This window comes from Microcebus murinus, chromosome 26 (assembly GCF_040939455.1).
Source record: "Microcebus murinus isolate Inina chromosome 26, M.murinus_Inina_mat1.0, whole genome shotgun sequence".
NCBI classification, from domain to species: Eukaryota; Metazoa; Chordata; class Mammalia; order Primates; family Cheirogaleidae; genus Microcebus; species Microcebus murinus.
Window position 1 is genome coordinate 2,535,864 of NC_134129.1, and position 19,526 is coordinate 2,555,389.

General features: G+C 38.5%; 1 protein-coding gene across 3 annotated transcripts in view; it reads right to left on the bottom strand.

Annotated features, from left to right (window-relative positions):
• The window catches only part of MTHFD2L (methylenetetrahydrofolate dehydrogenase (NADP+ dependent) 2 like), a 97,102-nt gene extending 82,155 nt beyond the window's left edge, over positions 1-14,947 (bottom strand). Inside the window, exons 1-3 of one of the 3 annotated variants that reach the window (XM_020284244.2) lie at positions 14,716-14,947; positions 2,913-3,097; positions 2,204-2,326 (exon numbers count right to left, since the gene is read on the bottom strand). In XM_020284244.2, the coding sequence (XP_020139833.2) occupies positions 2,204-2,326; positions 2,913-3,097; positions 14,716-14,858 (451 nt within the window). In that variant the 5' untranslated portion in view covers positions 14,859-14,947. Of the gene's footprint in view, positions 1-2,203; positions 2,327-2,912; positions 3,098-12,299; positions 12,948-14,715 lie in introns of those variants that run through there. The other 2 variants (XM_075997879.1, XM_075997880.1) reach the window with 2 other exon arrangements.
• Positions 14,948-19,526: the final 4,579 nt, after the last annotated feature.

The following is a 19,526-nucleotide window of genomic DNA, read 5'->3' on the forward strand; positions in this document are numbered from 1 at the left end:
TTTCTCATGGAGTGCTCAAGTAGACTTAATGTCCCTCCACTTCGAGGCATGTCCTGCTCTTCTTTAGCAGCCAGGAGAGCAGCACTGGGGAAGACGGGCAGACAGGGAGCTCACAGTCTGAGCACCCCTTGGTCCACTGCAGGTCTTTAAGTGGAAAGGTGTGATCCCCACTCTCTGTGGGAACCTCAATGTGATGGATGCACCAAAAGAGGGGAAGCAGCCGCTCCTGCGAGCTGCAGCTCGATTGCTTCTTGGAGCACCTGTGCCACTCAGCAGCAGTGGGTAGGGGATCGGGGGACAGGGAAGAAAAGAGTCTAAATGGAGGAGAGATGGCACTCTGGTTGTCTTGAATGCAGCCCACCTAGAATGTCCAAGCTCTGGGATCACAGAGTGCCCCTGGGACCCACCTGTGGCCATGGCAGTCTGGGCAGCAGTCAGAAAATGTCTGTGTGGGGACCGGTGACACAAAAGACCGAGGGTCTGGTTCTCTCTGGGGAGGATAAAGACCCACAGTGGTTGGAGAAACACTATGACACCCATCATCTCAGATTGGGCCTGTGGTGAGGGGAAGCAACCCCAAGGGGACTGGCAGCCCAATTCTTTGTTTTTAAGAAGCTCCCTATTCACTCCCCAGCAGCTTCTGGGTTCGTGAGGGTAGAAAAGCTCTCCAGCAGCTTGGCAGCCTGCTGACTACCAGAGGTGTGAGGGAAAGAGAAAGAAAACCCCCACCTACCCTTTCCACGGGGCTCTAAGTTTCTTGGTGGTTGCTCTCTGTCAATATCGTATTCCTTCTTGTTCTGCTCTGTAACTTCTTCCTGTGGAATTTTCATTAGGTTCTAGTACTTTTCCCTCAGAATTACACCTAAACTATTTTTTTCTCTCTAAAACTTTTCCTTCTTTCAAAGTCGATCTGGCAACCAATGTCTGTAGGCAGCCATCTTGCCCACATGTAATTTCCACATATATTTTTGTGGTGAGAACATTTAACATCTACTTTCTTAGCAATTTGCAAGTATACAACATGTTATTTACTATAGTCACCATGTTGTACAATAGAGCTCCAGAATTTATTCATCATAACTAAAATTTTGTATAATCTGAACAAAGGGTGTTCTCTTCATGTCTCCCAGAGATAAACCCACATAACATGGGCTATAAAAGTGGACAACTGACAAAGGAGATGAGCCTATAAAAATTCAAGTACAGCAAAGAACAAAATATAATAACGCTGGAATGGAAAGTGGATGTGAGCAGAAGCTCTGCAAATGGTGCCAGCAAAACAAAGACAAGACGCTTGCATGAAATAAAGGTAAGAACTATGTTGGAAAAGCCTGATAAACATAAACAACAAGATAAAGTCACTTTAGTAGTTTCTAAGTCAATGTAAATGGAATTATACAAAAAATAGCTGACCATGGAATGCTGACACTGTAGTCAGTGGAACTTAATGAAGGTGAACTGATTCACACAAACGAGTAAAATGATCCTGATTAAAGGACGACAATGTCCCAGAAGAAGTGACACTAGCATAAAACTTCACATTAAAGGAATTCTCAGAGACATTTCAAGGGACTAAAAGTACAGAGGACAAAATTTTGGAAGCTAATCATACTTAGAAAGGGATATGATAATTCAATTCACCAAGGCATAGAAAAAGATGCTTGCTCCATTCTATAATTTCTAAATCATAGAATGAGAAGGCAAGCACTGTTCAAACTATTCTTGATAAATTTTTTGCAAAGAAATCAAACACCTTAATTCTTAATATTTCTAATGTCTTAAATTATAGTGTACTGAATAAATATTTGTTTTACTAATTTTTCATTTCCCTATACATTTATAAACCACAATAAGAAAGTTCTTAATGCTTTGGCAGAAAATTTTAAAGGTCATAGAAAAATTGTCATCTTTCCCAATGATTATTAAGATTACTTTGCCTAGTTTCAGCTCATACAGTCATTTTTATGATCCTGTACTACTGTGCAGAGCAAGAAGTGCATGTATTGCCAATGCCTAAATTGTTCAGTTTTTTATTGCTATAAGCATAAATCATTCAGAAATCAACACCTGTTATACCTATTACTAGTATAATAACTAGTGTCCTTCTGAACATATTTTATGAATTACTTTCAGTGTCATGATACAATGTTGAAAGATGCCCTTTCTCCTAACCAGACCAGATATATAGAAGAGCATTATGTACCTGGCAGTGGTAACTGAACTAATATACCACTGACTCTTGGGTCCATGTTCAATTGATCAGTTATATCCAGAAGTTCTTCCTGAGAAACATCCTTGGGTTTTAGAATAAGCTCACTACAGATACCTGGAAGAAAAACAAGCAGAGAAAGTCTCTTGACTAAAGAAGATGTGTTTTTTAATTAATGGTGTCTTACACCGTGTAGGATTGGTCCTACTGGAAGGAGAGGCTCTGCTACAAAGACGATGGTCAATGCATCATCGGGAGGGATTTCTCCCACAGTACTGGTGTTTTCTCTTGGTTAACACGTACTCTTTGTCCCAGTATCCCTTGTGACAACTTGCATTTATTTGTAATAAGCTATTATTAGATTTGAAGAGAATAAAAATACTACAATGACCATCATTCAGCCAAGTTTGCCAGGTTTATCATTTGATTAAAACCAATGTAATAAAAATGGGCCTTTTAAATGTAAAGTATTCCTCTCACATCTTGCCACAGGATATGAAATCACACTGAATTGATTGTGTAAGGAATCTGAAGAAAAATAATAAGAAATTAATATAAAATTTAATAACTGAATAATCTCTAATAACAGTAATACATGTTATTTAAATGGCATTTATTTGATAATTATCAGTCATAATTATCACATTTTAAAGTAAAAAGAGAAAACATATTTAGTAACAATTACAAGCAAAACACAACCCACCTACAGCAGAGGCAGCTCTTATCTTATTCCTCACATATGTGTGGCTTGCTGGGTTGTCTCCTACTAAAATGATGCTAAGGTGAGGTCTTCTGTTCCCCAGGGAAACCCAGGACTCCACTCCTCGCTGTATTTCTTTCTGGATATGTTTGGCCATTTCAGTTCCTGAGATGATAATGGCTTCATGTCTATGGAAAGCAAAGCAACAAATGTAATACTAAAAAGACAGTAAGGAACTTCAACTGCATAAATTTAAGGCACAAGAATGAATAAAAATATCTATGATTCTCCAAAAAGACACCAAATTTGATTTTTTTCTAATTACATTGATAGTCATTCCTTGGGTTCATAAAAATATTCATAATTTTGTGAAGGGTGCCAACTCTGTTTTTTTAGTTCTCCACTGTAATCTATCTGTTATAGACTGAATGTTTATGTCCCCCCAAAATTCATATGTTGGAATCCTAACTCCAATGTTATCATATATCAAGAGGTGGGACATTGGAAGGTGATTAGATCATCGGGGTGGAGCCCTCATGCCTGAGGTTAGTGTCCTTTTAAAAGACTCCAGAGCTCTCCATTGTACCTTCAACCATGTGAGGACACAGCATGAAGACTGACAACTACAAACCAAAATGCAGGCCATCACCAGACACTGAATCTGTTGCTGAATTGATCTTGAACTTCCCAGCCTCCAGAACTGTGGTAAAAAATTTCCACAGTCTATGGTTTATAAGCCAACCAGTCTATGATATTCTGCTATTCTATTCTAACTGCCCGAATACTACAATACTATCTACAGCATACATTTCCATTCCTTTGTAACTTTCATTTATATTAATATATATATACACACACACACACACATACAAGTTATCAAACCACATACTAAAGATCTAGACTATTATATTGGCCACATTAAAAGTCCTGCTAATTTTTTTCTAAAGAGACAGATGAACATAGCCCAGTTAAAACTGGCAGCTATCTTCAAAGCTGGGCTTCACATATATGTGGCCCCATAGTCTTGTGACCCTAATTGCTAAATCTGTTTGCTCTTGGTTAGTGTATCCTGTATAAGATCCTGAAGACATGAGCTCCATCCTGTACAGCTCTTTTAACTTACTCAAAGAATAATTTTATTCCACAGCCCCAGGCTAGCTCCCTGACAATAGCTGTCAGTCTAGCCATGCTTGTCATTCATTATGGTGGGGATCAGGCCAGTAAACAGATGGCTCAGCTGCTCACCCTCACCATAATGTCATTTCTAATGAAAAAACTTTATGCAGAACATTACTTCCTAGAAGTTTATAAGTATTTAACAGGGTAAGAAATGCTATATTTTGACAGATGACATAAACTATCTCTGGAAAAGCACAAAGAAATGCATTACAGGAAGGCTTTCCTGCTCTCTAGAATCTCAACTTAAAAGTGGTGAATTATGCTGCTCTTAATATGTTTGGTATTTAAAGGTACTCGATAAAGTAGAAGATGGTTCTTTCTTCCTGTTGCTCCTGTCTTTTCACTACTGAAAGGTCTAGTGAAAACATGATTGCTACACAAAAATCCAAATGTAGGTCAATAAATATTGTGCTAGAAAGTCCTATTCACATCTTGTTGACATTACTCCTCTATATGCATTCTAAACACTAATTTTATGTCAATTTTATCTGAGGAGCAAATATCACCAGCATGTGATTTGTCTTTTCATTTATTTAATGGTTACTTTTGATGAAAAGTTCTTAATTTTAATGCGAAACTAAACTATCTTTGCCTCTGGAGTATATGCATTTTATGTCTTAAAAATCCTCTATTATCCCTAACAAAATTTCTGTCACAGAACACAAGACTCACAATCCATGAGACAGACTGGTTAAAGAATTGTCAGGAACATTTTGAGACACTCCATCGGCTAGATCTGAAAATCTCATAGTTTTAGTAAAACATCTAATAATGTGGCTCTACAAAGCCCTAGTTAAGAACCACTGATTTGAGCCCCATTGCTCTAAAACCAGGGATCTATCTTACTCTACTATTCCTGATAGGAGATTATCTACTTTCGTATGTATTATAGAAGCCTACAGAAACACAAATGTACTCCAAATTGGTCACAGGAAATGCTATCCACAATTGTGCACAAACAAGCTATAATCTTCTACCAACTAAAGTATAAATTGGTAACAAAATTGTAAAATATTGGACACATAAGCACATAATTATTGTATCTATATTATAAAACTACTGTGATGAAATTTATGTTTAATACAAAAAATTTATTATAGCAACATGTACTCTCTTCTCTTTGCTGCCAATGTCACATTTAGAGATAACAAGAATTTGAAAAATTATTTTGTAAATCAGCCCTAAAGGGCTATAATTATTGCAGTTTGTTCAAAAGTTATTGGAAATTGTTAATCAACAAATAGACAAATGGGTGGGGGGGGCACCTTCAGGTTTAAAGCTTTTAGTGAATTGTAATCAGTGAAACCAGAACTTACACACAGAAACCTATCCCTTCAAAAGCAAGGGAAGAACTGAACTCATTAAACAGTGATAGCTCAAACCATGCAGTTTTGAAATTCTCTTGTTGTGGGATGAATTGTGCCCCTCCAAAAAAAATGTGTTCAAGTTCTAATCTTTGATACCTGTGAATATAATCCTATTTGGAAATACGGTTTTGCCAATGTAACTAGATGTGCCATAAGGTCGGAATTACTTCAATATGACTGCTGTCCTTACAAGGGAAGAGACACAAAGACAGAGATAGAAAAGAAATGAAGTCACAGAGGGAAGATGTCCATGTGACCACAAAGGCAAAGATTAGAGTTATGAAGCTGCAAACCAAGGAACATCAAAGATTGCTGGTAACAACCAGAATTTGGGAGAATAGCATGACCCTGTGATACTTTGATTTCAGACTTTGAGATTCTAGAACCACCCACTTGGTGGTGCCTCATTCACAGAAGCCTTAGTAAATGGATACATCTACAATCTCAATTTCAAATATTCCAATCCTGGGAAGAATCTTTTGTGGAGCTCATATTTTTCACTGAATAAATTTATATTTTATAATGTAATGGAATATAATTGAGAAAACCTGTAATTTTTCCATATCTAAATATGACAAAATATTAAAATCATAAACAGTAACAATTTATCTGATGGCTTTTATCCAAGCATTTGTCAAAGAAAGGTACTCTGAAAGGATACACAAAGATAACACCTGTGAAAGTATTTAAAAAAATCTTCATATTTCAATATGAAAAAACTAAAATATCAGGGAGGGAGAAGGAAGATAAACATACAAAAAACACTAAAATAGAGACTCTTCCATTTAACAAAGTTTATCATGTGCTTTCACATCTGTAGACAAAGTACTTTTAAAACTAAAATTATTATTAAAGAGTCAATCTGCAACTTTTAAGAAAACTACAGGGAATTTAATTTTAAAATTAAGCATAAGATCTTATTAACTTTTTTTCAGAAAATTACTGTGTTACCCTGAAAATAAGACCTACCCATAAAATAAGCCCTAGCAGGATTTCTAAGCATTTGCACAATATAAGCCCTACCCCGAAAATAAGACCTAGTGCTGGGCGTGGCTACACAGCGCATCTGCACAACCCAGGCATGTTGTCGCGGAGCAGGAAAGAAGATGAGCAGCCCTTCTCATCTGCCCCGTTACAGCTCTATTGCTCAACATGAGAGACTGGGTCAATGGTTCTAAAGGAAATAGAGTTGCAAGAAATTCAGGATGGAATTCGGGGTTTGGAGAGTTATGATGATGTTCCAGGAGATGACTTAACGATATTTGAATAAATGTAGATTGTTGTACCATACTTAAAAAATATAACGCATCCCCTGAAAATAAACCCTAGGGTGTCTTCTTGAAGAAAAATAAGTATAAGATCCTGTCTTATTTTCGGGGAAACATGGTATCAGTATCAAGGTTTTAAAGGCAGATGTGGCTAAGTAATTTATTCACACATACAAAAAATATATACCTTTATTAAAAACTGGGCAAAGGACATGCATAGACATTTTCCAAAGAAGACATACAAATGGCCAATAGGCATATGAAAAAATGTTCAACATCACTAATCAACAGAGAAATGCAAATTAAAACTACAATGAGATGTCATCTTATCCCAGGCAGAATGGCTATTATTAAAAGACCAAAAAAAAAAAAAAAAAAAAAACTCAGTTGTTGGCAACAACGTAAAGGAGGAACTCTTGAACACTGTTAGTGGGAATATAAATTAGTACAACCTCTATAGAAAACAGTATGGAGATTTCTCAAAGAACTAAAAATAAATCTACCATTTGATCCAGCAATTCCTCTACTGGGTATCTACCCAAAGGAAAAGAGATCATTATATCAAAATGACTTTCACTTGTGTGCTTATCACAGCACTATTCACAATAGCAAAGATAGGGAATCAACCTAAGTGTTCAATGACAGATGACTGGATAAAGAAAATGTGGTATAAATACACAATGGAAGACTATTCAGCTATAAAAAAGAATGAAATTATGTCTTTTGCAGCAACATGGATGGAACTAGAGGCTATTTAAGTGAAACAAGCCAGATATAGACAAATGTCTCATGTGCTCATAAGTGGGAGCTAAATGACATGTACACAAGGACATAGAGCGTGGAGTGATATACAGTTGAGTCTCTGAGTGGGAAGATGGGAGGGGCATTGATAAGGAGAAATTATTTAATGGGTACAATGTTTGTTATTTGGGTAATGAATACCCTAAGAATTGTAACTTCATCACTACCCAATATATCCATATAACAAAATTATACTTGTATCCCACAAATGTATCCAAATTAAAAAACAAAGAAACTGACTCAAATATTTGGGTAAGTATTGAGAATAATTATTCATGATGAATAAATATAATATTCATATAAATATAAAATTTTAAATTATTTTAATAAAGGCTATATCTTAAAATGTTAATTTTGAAAATAGTTTTGAATAGAACTACTTTATAGGTACACTGATATATTTGTAAGCCAATAAATATCTCAAATATGCAATTTTCATAACTTTAATGCCCTTTTTCACTTTCAAAACATATGCTGGTTTGGTCAAAAAATTATAGTCACTTTGCCATTAATGTATATCAAACGTACAATTTGACCCCTTAGATATTGTTCACACAATATGCCCTGTCATTACTTGCTCACGTGATGTTTCCCACAAAGCCAGAAATGTTGTGACCAATCCCCAAACAAGGCAGGACAGGGAACCCTCCCTTCCAATACTTTATTCTAACTACTGCTGGGCTAGCCACAATGTGGTCTTCACTAGGCAGCAATAAATCACAGCAGAAGTGAGGGGGTGAGGGAGCAGCAGGACAGTACTGTACAGTACAAATTACTCACCCGAAGCCAGAAGTCCTGGGTGTCAGCCCTGGGTCACCATTAGTAGCCATAATGAGGTTAGGCAAGTCACTGAACTGGTCTCAATGACATTCAATCTCCACAGCTATATAATGGAAATGCTCTCTGTTGACCTTACATTACATAAAAGGATTAGGCTAAAAGTTGGTTGGCTGGATTACAAAAATGGCTCTCTCTCCTAGTTTCTGATAAATAAAAGATGAAGACATTTAAGACGGCCAGGAGCAATATGAGATCAGAAAGCCATCAGCATTTAGTGCTGTTTCTATGAGCTTATTTACCTGTACTTAATGTATGGTTACTAGAACCCAATGAAGCATTTAACCACTTCGGTGCGGCGCTCACTGGCCGCAAAACCTGGCCCGCAGCCGCACTCACAGTCCCCATGATAGTCTGCGCTGCACATTGACAACGAGTCCGTCTTGCTCTTGTGTGATGAGGAAAGCTTGAAAGCACTGAAAGCTTGTTTTGCTTTACAGGCAGCTTTACTTGTCGTGTAAATCAGAATAGGTAACATATACATATATGTTTTTATTACATTATTTTTAAATGTTCACAATTTTATTTTGATAAATGAAAAATTAGAAAAGTCATATCACAGCTGTCGGCTAAAGTCCACGCTCGGCTGTGCGTGTTCATCTGTGGCTGTCGACTACAGTCGACGCTGGTACCGAAGTGGTTAAGAAACCAAAGTAACAAAAGGGGGCCAGGACTGACAGGGAAGAGAAGAGGAGAACTGCCTCTTGAGTTATCAAAATACTCATGCACAGAATGATAAAATAACAACAAATAAAACCTAGTCAAGATCAACCGTTTATTTAATTTGCATACTTGGCAAAGTCTGTATCTTGGTTTCAATCTTATCTTTAATCACAACTTTAATTAGAGCTGCAATTAACCATTTTATGACTTATACAAATAAAAAATCCCAATACAATTGGTAGCAATTCAAACTTCCCCCCAGGTCCCAACAAGGGAAACCAGTATTACTGAAATATCAAATGTTTTAAAAAAAAAACAAAAAACATTAAATAACAGGATCTAATGGCAGGTCTAATAACTACCGTATCAAAGTTGTGATGAGGGTATGTTTTGAGGTATTTGCCCTAACTTTGTGATAATAAAATATTTGTGGCTTTTATTGGCAATGTCACAAGTACTGCTAATATTACTGTAGTTTGTTGCTAACATTTACAATGGCAGAAAATGCTAAATTTATTAGAGGATAGTGACCTCCCATCTAAGTTTATGGATCTCCTGAATTCTATCCATGAGATCCTAGGTTAAGAACACTTTGATCTAAGGGAATCTGACATAAGAATTTCTGAAATTTATATACAAAAGTTCTATGAGATTCAATAAATATTTTCAAAAACAGGAAAAAGCAACAGTGAGATAAGTCAAGATTATAAGCTGCATATAGAGAGAACACTGGAGAGAATATGTGGGTCCAAACCTTGTTTTTGCCATTTATTTACTGTGTTAACTTGGGCAAGTTAATTTGTCTAAGCCTCCATTCCCCAATCTGTTAATTGGGAACAGGAATAGTGTCTACTTCCTTCACTTGTGAGTATTAAAACACATATTGTATGTGAAAAATACCAGCAAAGTGATTTAACACTAGGCCTCCTTAGATGTTAACAAGAATTTATTTTTCAAAAATACAATTGAATTACTTAAAGGCAAGATGACACTCACAGCGAAGTTTGTAATAGCAAAAAAAGGCAAAGGGACATCTATTGTAAACTAGAAAATGCCCTCACTTTAGAATTATGACTCTTTAGATAGTCTTTGGTTCTAGGCACAGTCTTTAATAAGCACAATTATAGAAACATACCTAGAGTGCAGATCATTCAGTGAACAAACGTGGTTGGTATGATGTTTACAAAACATGATCGAGACCTGAGAGTAAATTATTACATATTTTCCAAGAACTACACACTGAAAAACACCAAGATGGTTGGGTAAGTTATGGCCAATTGATTTAACGTAATATGATACAGCCATCAAAATGTTAATAAAAACAGTAGCAACACAGAAATTGCTGATGACGTAATGTTAAGTGGAGCAGCTGGCTAGGCCCTCTTGGATATCCAGCCCTGACTTCTTTGACACTACTGTTAATTTAGGTTTGAATTATGTTCCATTATGACCATAAAGTTTTCTATCTTATAATTAATGTGTTTTTTTCGGGTCCAAATTACACTTCTTAATAGCAAATCTCATTTATTACCAGTCATTTTTTTTTCTTTTTTTTGAGACAGTCTCCCCTTGTTGCCCAAGCTAGAGTGATTGCTGTGGCATCAGCCTAGCTCACAGCAACCTCAAACTCCTGGGCTCAGCCTCCCGAGTAGCTGGGACTACAGGCATGCGCCATCATGCCCGGCTAATTTTTTCTATATATATTAGTTGGCCAATTAATTTCTTTCTATTTATAGTAGAGATGGGGTCTCACTCTTGCTCAGGCTGGTTTTGAACTCCTGACCTCGAGCCATCCACCTGCCTTGGCCTCCCAGAATGATAGGATTACAGGTGTGAGCCACCGCACCTGGCCCTATTACCAGTCATTTCTTTAATTTATTACACTCATTTATAGTTCAAATTTCACCCAAACTCCTATCTCTTTAAACATTCCTCCACCAATCTCTAATTAAAACTATTTTAAAAAACTTCATTAAGCTTCATGGGATTTCCTTGAAAGAGGATGTGACCATGCAAGATTATCTGGTGGTGTTTTGTTTTTTCTGCTGTTTTTAATCAACCCATTAAGGGTATTAACATGAATGAATAACATAACTTCAAAGCATTTGGGAAAAAAAGATTTGGGTCATTAAAGACTACATTATTACTAAGACCATGATTGCCAAACAAAATCTGAGATTAATAACAGTCCCTTTTTTTATCTACTAATCCATTTTAATCAAAAAACTTGACTTTGGAGACATTACATTAGAACACACCACAATGCCTCTGAACAGCACAGTGGGGACACAGACAATAAAACTAAGATATCAGACACCAGATGGTGAATTTAGTTTCTAAATTTAAAATGACCCAAATCTGCTTAGAAATCAGAATTGTAGCCAAATAGCTATTACATCTCATTTTCATTAGAATAGGTACAGCAGTGCGATAGGAACACCACACTATCCTATTTGCCAACAAAATAGAATATGATTTCGAGAAAATGCTTTTGCTAGTCTTTAGGACTAACTCTATCTTAGTTGAAATCAGTCTACAGAAAATCAGTTTTAGTGATGGTCCTAATTGAAGTTTGGATCATTCCTTCAGGCTTCACATAAGAATAAAATGGTCTTTAAATCGAATGGTAATTCTGCAGAGAAATATTAAGTACTAGATGGAAGATTCTAAAGAAAATTGAAGTGTGTCACTAATAAATTTATTATTAAAGTCAACTCACCACTGTAAAAAAAAACATGAATACTTAATGAACATAAACCAATGTCTTTTATTAGCTCAAAAAAATGTATTTTTTAAAAAATGTGGTCTAGCTGCAAAAATCATAAAGCCTTTGGCAGTGAGACATAAAAAAAGGTGAAGCTTCTATAAAGAGCTGCTGGTGGTACACAAAAGTTTATAAACGCTAAAAGAAATAATAGTAAGGAGGGGAAGAAGAGAATCTACCAAATTAATCATGTGAGGAATCACTGAGCAGAGGATACACATGGAATAAACACTTGGGATATTCATTTAGTTAATGAAAATGAGCGGTTCAGGCAGGACGATCTAAGCAGGGTTTGGGAAAGTGCCTGAGTTGTGGGATACCTTCTTTTTGCATGGCGCTAACGCACAAGATCTGTAACCTCCCCAACCAAATGGGATAGATAAGGTTGTTGCCAAGCTCCACATACCATACTGCAAAGCACTGGAGAACAAAACCCATGTAGTTTATGACCCAAGTACATTTTGATTTGTAAACTCCTGTGTGATCACAGAGTACAACAAAATGGGAAAAATTCAATGACAAAGAATTTTTTATTTTTAACCTTTTGCCTGTGTAAGTAATTCAAGAAACAATAAGCTGCAACAAAGAGAAGGGCTTATTTCTTTGACATTAATTGAGTTCCCCAATAAGATCTAATTTCTTATGCATACACAGAAAAAGAAAACTCATTGCAAATTTTACAGGGAAAACCACTGAGAGAAAAATATTAAATGATACTTCAAGACTTTATAACTTCTATATTCCATCAAGCATTATTTCTTGAAATTGTACTTATTTAAAAAAATCCTCCACTAAAAAAAGAATTTAACAGATTCCATTATTACAGGTGCGCAAGCAAAAATATGAAAAAATAATCAAAAATACTTTTTCATTAAAGGCTCTATATTGCTCAGAAAACAGTGATAAATCTATTAATTTAAAACAGTCAATATCACTGGGGAAAGAATTTATCAAACTTAAAGGCAATTTTCAGTGAAAATAACACTAAGGTTCAAATTTCATGGCAATAGGAATGATGTCAGACTTAAACTACATTCACTACGAAAAACTAGACAACTAATGTGTCACTCTATATTAAAAAGATGACTGAGAATGGGGACAAGTGGGGAGGCAGACAGTGGCAACCTCTGGAAGATGGAATCTCTTCTCTCTGCTGGTCCTAGAAGAGAAAAGAGACACCAATAAGCATCAACACACTGTCCGAATTCCTCCCCACCCGAGACCCACCAGTCCACAGGTGTATCTCAACCTTACAGCCAACCTCACCTCCAGACATGGCGCTTAGAGCCAAGAGGATGCCAAAAACATCACTTTATCCTAATTGATTAGTGGCATCTTTAAAAAATAAAAACTATCAAAAAACATTTACTTTTATACAGTTATAATCTGCATCAAATGGGACTGAAAGCAGCTAGTTTAAAAGTAATACCTCTCATCATGTATGTGAAGAATAGCTTTCCCAAACCACTGCTCTCACATAACTATTTAAAATTATTAATATAAAGAAGTCATTAAGTATAATTCAAAAGATCTGAGAAAAATAAAAGTATCTGAATTCTCTATCAGTGGGAGTAGGGAGTGTGTGTGTATGCATGTGTGTATGAAGCAAGTGGCTACAACCAAAGGTTTGGCTTGTCACTGTTGGTTCTGACTCTCACTCAATGTACACAGGTCACTGAGAAGATGTGGAGATGGAGTTTACATCAAGCTGACAAAAGGAAATTAATCAACTTGTACTGTTTAAAAGGTTATCCTCAGCCTGGAAAGAAGCACTAAAGCAAATGAAATTCAAAGAATAATGATCTAAATAAATTACTGAGAGTGATAATGGTAAATGACATCCTCAATTCTGTATTACAAATAAAATTCTACAGGATTGTTTTCCCTAGGTAGCAGACTGTATGGTAATTCCAAACCAAGTGGCAAATTCTAACAGACACAACTACAGCTTACACAACCAGAACTGTGAAATAACTATATATATATTTTTACATATCTTTATGGAAAACCTAGTCACTAGAAACTACGTCCAAAGTAAACCCTATAGGAAATAATTTTTAAATTCAGTCACTTGAGACTAAGCTCCAAATGTATAAAATGGAGAGGTAATTAACTGAAATTAGATGAGCAGTATCTATGTTTCTCTGTTACTGATCACTACTTTCTTCCAGGTATTGCCCTGGGTACTGGGGATACAAAAAGACAGTAGACACAATGTCTGGCCAAGTGAAATAGCAGTGAAAGCTCATTACTGGAAAGCCCCTGAAGTCTGAAATCAGGCTCTTCTGGACTCACTGACTCTGGGTCAAGAAAATATATTTTTGGATTTTCAGGATGGATTTTGCAACTAAGACAAGTGGATGATGGAAGGGTGAAGTGTTTGCTGGGCACCACTGTGCAAAACGGTTAGAACCATCCCCTTCCGTATTTACGCAGTACTTGCCAAGCACATGCAATGACTCTAGACTGAGCACTTGAGTGAGGCTCGGGAAGCCCCACACGTTAAGACTGAGAAATCAGGATTAATATCTGATTCTGAGAAACCATTAGGAATTTTAGTGCCGGAAGACGACGGCAAAACCATTAACAAAGAAATTCAGAGACTCAGACATTAGAGAACCCTCTAGAAGACAACGCCCACTTCTTTACTGACACTGACGAAACCCAATAACCAAAACAAACAAAAGAACGTCTGAGCACGCAGGCCACGTGTTTTTATGGCGCCTTTTCTCAGTGCCTCGGCTGTCTTCCCGAATCGCTCAAACTGCACCTGCTGCAAACGCGGGGCGTGCGGGTGCGGGGGCCCAGAGCCGCCCAGGCAGGTCCAGGACGCCGCACCGAGGGGCCGCCCCCGCCCGCAAGGCCCGGTCCACCGCCCGGCGGTCGCCCGCGCCCGCCGCCCTCCCGCGGCCCGCACCCGCTCGCACCTCACGCCGCTGCTCCGGAAGCCCCGGAACGCGCGCCCGGCCTCCCCCGGCGGCCCTGCGCGCGGCGCGGCGCTCCTGCGCAGCGCGGGCACGCGGCCCAGGCGGCCGCGGAGCAGCCCGAAGCCGCCGGACGGCGCCGCCATGGCCGCGAATCCCCGGGTCCGACCCGGCTCCACCTCCCGCGGCTCCCGTCAGGGCGGCTCCGCCCCCAGCCGGCCCCGCGGGGGCAGCAAATCCGGAAAACTTGTGGGTCGCCACCGGGGGAGGGGTCAGGAGCCACGCCCAGGGGAAGGGGCGGGGCAGAGAGGACGCGGGGCGCCAGGGGGCGGGGCCAGCACCCCAGGCCTGCGCGGGCCGAGGCTGAGGCGGGCGCCTGCGGTGAGCGCCCAGTCAGGGCTGGCTGCTGTGAGGGCGGCGTCTTGGCGGGACAGCCACGCTCGGCCGACGCACCGCTGATATTCCCACAGCGAAGGCCCTGGAAAGGCGTCTAAAGTAGTCACATTGGGCGGCACGCTCCCCTTTCCCCCTTTCCCCCAAGCCAGAGCTCCTGCCCAGCATTCTCCGTGTCTATGCGGAATTTAATTTAAAACCAGAAAGATGTGATAGGTTGTTTCCCGCTCCTTTTGTGCGACCTTGGGGCACCTTGAGTGTGTGGAAGTGTGGAGGGAGGAGGGGACGTGGCTGAACCAGGTCTGGACCTGGGATTTCTGTAGCTCTACCTTAGCATCTCCACGTTTGGAGGGAAAATTTGACCAATGTCCATTGTTTTCCCGAGTTTACAATCAAGTTAATAGAGCCTCGGAACCCTGCGTTGTGTGGCGAGTTTGTAGTGAGAAAGCAAAATACCAGCTCCCTCTGAAAAAGCAAAAAATTCACACTCTCCATTCATGGTGCAAATTGAAACAGACCCAAATAAGACACCGTCACAGATAAAACCAGCTGGGATGTTTGGGTTATTTCCTAGGAGAATCCTTGGTCCTTTATGCAAAGAGATAAGTATAGAATTCTAAAGTGAGCCAAGCTTATGCTCAAGCTGAGAATGCCCTGTTAATATATTTGCATTTAATGTCCAAGTTGACTTTTTCCCCATATTGAAAGCCAATATACCTCACAGACACTTCATTACATATTTGTTTAATTGTATTAATATAACTTCTATCCTAATTAAGCAATACTAGATAGAATAATTTCATAAAACAACTTAATTTTTTTATTTTCCTCTGTCCCTCAGGTCCTCTTTGTGGGAAAGCTTATTCCCTCCTACTCTATGAAATCTTGAACTGATCCTATATAACTTCTTGGTCCTTTTAAGTTATAAGAACAATCTCATTTCAGAAATTATTATTTGCATTTTGTAGATGAGGAAACTTAAATACTAAAAGGTTAAGTAATTTCCCTGAGGTCAAGTGAGTGACAAGAGGATAGACCCAGATGGTTTTGTGTCCAGAGTCAGTGTCATTCCCTGAATGAATGAATGAGTAAATGAGCTGGAGGAAAGGAGACCTTAGAGGGTTGGAAGATTGTTTTAGTAATCCAGGTGAGAAATAATAAGGGTCGGAACTAAAGCTATGTCACTGTGGGTGGAGAGGAAGAGAGATTACAGAGTCATTTAGGAGGTAGGATCAATAGAATCTAGTGACAGGCTGAATGTGCTAGCTCAGATTTGACAGTAAGCTTGGCTTTCTCCAGCATTTGTATTTCAGCCATCTAGAATGAATTTTGCTTGGACTACTCCTCCACATGTCATCTCATGTTATCCTGTGGGGGATCATTTAGCTCCAACCCCTTCTACATGTAGTAATTGCATGTAATCCATACATTGCATGTATGGATTCTTCCTAAACAAATTTGGCCTCCTTGAAAAATGTCATATTTCAGTTATTTTATCTAGAGAGCACCAGTCGATGGCCCCAATGAGATGAGAAAATTTGTCACAAAATAAGGGTCTATTTTCATCTTTGAAGTTACTGTGAGGACAAAAATATGGTGTACTAAGTATATTCATAAACTGTTGATGGTATAAAAATTTGAGAATATGAATATTGTCATATGTGATAAGGTAATCTGATAATATGAATTAAAAAAACAAATATCTTCGTGACCTTAAATTGTGTTGTCTTTTTTTGTAGTCTAGCCCAAATGAGTAATGCAAAACATAGAAAAGGGTGTGCATAAAGTGAAAAATATATAATTAAGAAAATTAAAAATTAATGCTAAAAATATAGGATTATTTGTGTGAATTGTTACATTAATTACATAAAATTTAAAATAATGAAAGTACCAGTAATAGCAGTTTCTGTAGGCTTACCTTGTGCCATACACTTTTCTAAGTTCTTTACAGACATTAACTCATTTAATTTTTACTATTGTCCTGGAAGATAGTCTCTTATTCCCATTTTACATATAATAAAACTGAGCTTCAAAGAGATTAAGAAATTTTTCCAAAGATCTAATAACAAATCTAATAACTGGTATATCCAAGATGTAAATAAAAATAGCTTGATGATTTTGTTTTTAAAAGTAATAACAAACTTCGAATAATATATAAAAGGAAGAAGGCATGAAAAGGGAGATTAGAATATATTTTGGGCCTAAAGGAAAATGAAAAGAGAACATGTCAAAATTTGAGGAATGCAGCTAAAGCAGTGCTTTTAAATAAATCAGTAGCCTTACATGTTTATTTAGAAAATAAGAAAAGTCTAAAATCAATGATCTGTTAAGGCTCCAAATGGCGACGTAGAAGCAAGGTGACATTACCCACTCTCCCGCTAACACACACAGAAAACCAGAAACAAGTATACAACGCCAAGTAATGATGACATCACCAGCAATATTCCAGAACTCAAACATGAGAATGGGATAATTCCTGGCGACACGGAGAGATGAAAAAACCTTACGCAGACCGTAGGTGGGAGAGTCAGATTCCCGTGACCCCTGCCTTCACACTCTTGCCTAGCACCAGCAAGGAGAAATTCTCCCTAACTCATGGTTCTGTGCTGGAAAAGGTGAGACCGAGGTGGAAAGTCAGCTTCCTCACCATCTCAGTTCCCTAGCGGGAAACGTGTCCCTGCCCCACCCACGGGAAGCGTCACAAGTGCCTGCCAAGAGAAACAGCCTACGACAGCCTCGTGGAGCCCTGGAAACTCTGCTCCGTGATTTGGCCAAACGTGACACCAAATTGGAGTGGGTGTTCAGCAGCACCACGCTAACGAGGAATGTTCCACACATTACCTGGGCATGAGCCCCTAGCCAGCCTTTCCACATTGCTGGCATTTTCCCTTTGGGACTTCCCCATTTTGGACCGGTAGGATTCCAATCTTTTGCTAGGGCTGAGGCAAACCGGGTTTAAGGCGCCATCTAGTGCTGAAAAGGAGGCAGTGACCTAGCCCAAAAATGTAACAGGTAAATTAAGAAGAATCTAGCCATACCCAATTAAAACCAAAAAAGCCAGATAGAGAAGACTGAAATAAATAACTAATCTTTCAGCGCAGAAACATAGACATACATGCACAAGAAGAAACAACAAGCAGGAAACCATGACCTTCCCAATTGGAATAAGCAAGGAACCAGTGTCTCACCCTAACAAGGCAGCAATATGTGAGCTTTCTGACTAAAAATTCAAGGAAATCAACAGAGGCTGGGAATAGTAGAGGGTGCAAAAAGTTGATTAATGGGTACAAATATACAATTAGATATACGAAGTAACACGTTGTGTTTAATAGCTCAGTTGAGTGAGCTATTATAGTTAACATTAATTGATTAACATTAATTGATTGTGCATTTCAAAATAGCTAGAAGAAAATAATTCAAATGTTCCTAGTGTAAAGAAAAGATAAGTATTTGTGGTGACAGGTATCTCAATTACCCTGATTTGTTTACATGAATGTATCAAATTATCACACAATTGTGTAATAGATGTACATAAATATGTACCTCTGTGCTAATTAAACATAAATAAATAATTTATAAAGTATATGATAGCCATAGAAGGCATGGCAAAAATACAGCCCAAAATTGCACCTGAAGGCCATCATATTTGTTATTGTCTGGTTTTGAACTATTTGGTAGTAAGAGGTGCTCCTTACAATTGTTTCTTGGCAAACATTTATTCCTTGATTTAACCTTGTTGCAATGAGTGTTAAGAGTTCACTGTACACTCCTGATTCTGTGGCCACAAAAAAGAAAGAAAAGAAAGAAGGATGCCGGGCGTGGTGGCTCACGCCTGTAATCCTAGCACTTTGGGAGGCCGAGGGGGGTGGATTGCTCAAGGTCAGGAGTTCGAAACCAGCCTGAGCGAGACCCTGTCTCTACCAAAAATAGAAATAAGTTAATTGCCCAACTAAAAATATATATAGAAAAAATTAGCCGGGCATGGTGGCGCATGCCTGTATTCCAAGCTACTCGGGAGGCTGAGGCAGGAGGATCGCTGAGCCCCGGAGATTGAGGTTGCTGTGAGCCAGGCTGACGCCATGGCTCTCACTCTAGCCTGGGCAACAAAGTGAGACTCTGTCTCAAAAAAAAAAAAGAAAGAAGGAAGTAAGGAAGAAGAGAAAGAAAGAAAAGAAAGAAAAAGGAAGGAAGGAAGGAAGGAAGGAAGGAAGGAAGGAAGGAAGGAAGGAAGGAAGGAAGGAAGGAAGGAAGGAAGGAAGAAGGGAAGGAGAGGGGAGGGGAGAGGAGGGGAAAGGGAAGGGAGAAAAGTGTGACAAACTAGAAGTTTTAAAGAGGTCCCATAACAGAGAACAGGTGTGGTTATTGGAAGACTCACCTTTAGCCATCACCGGTGATGAGGATTAAGCCTTTCTCCATACCAC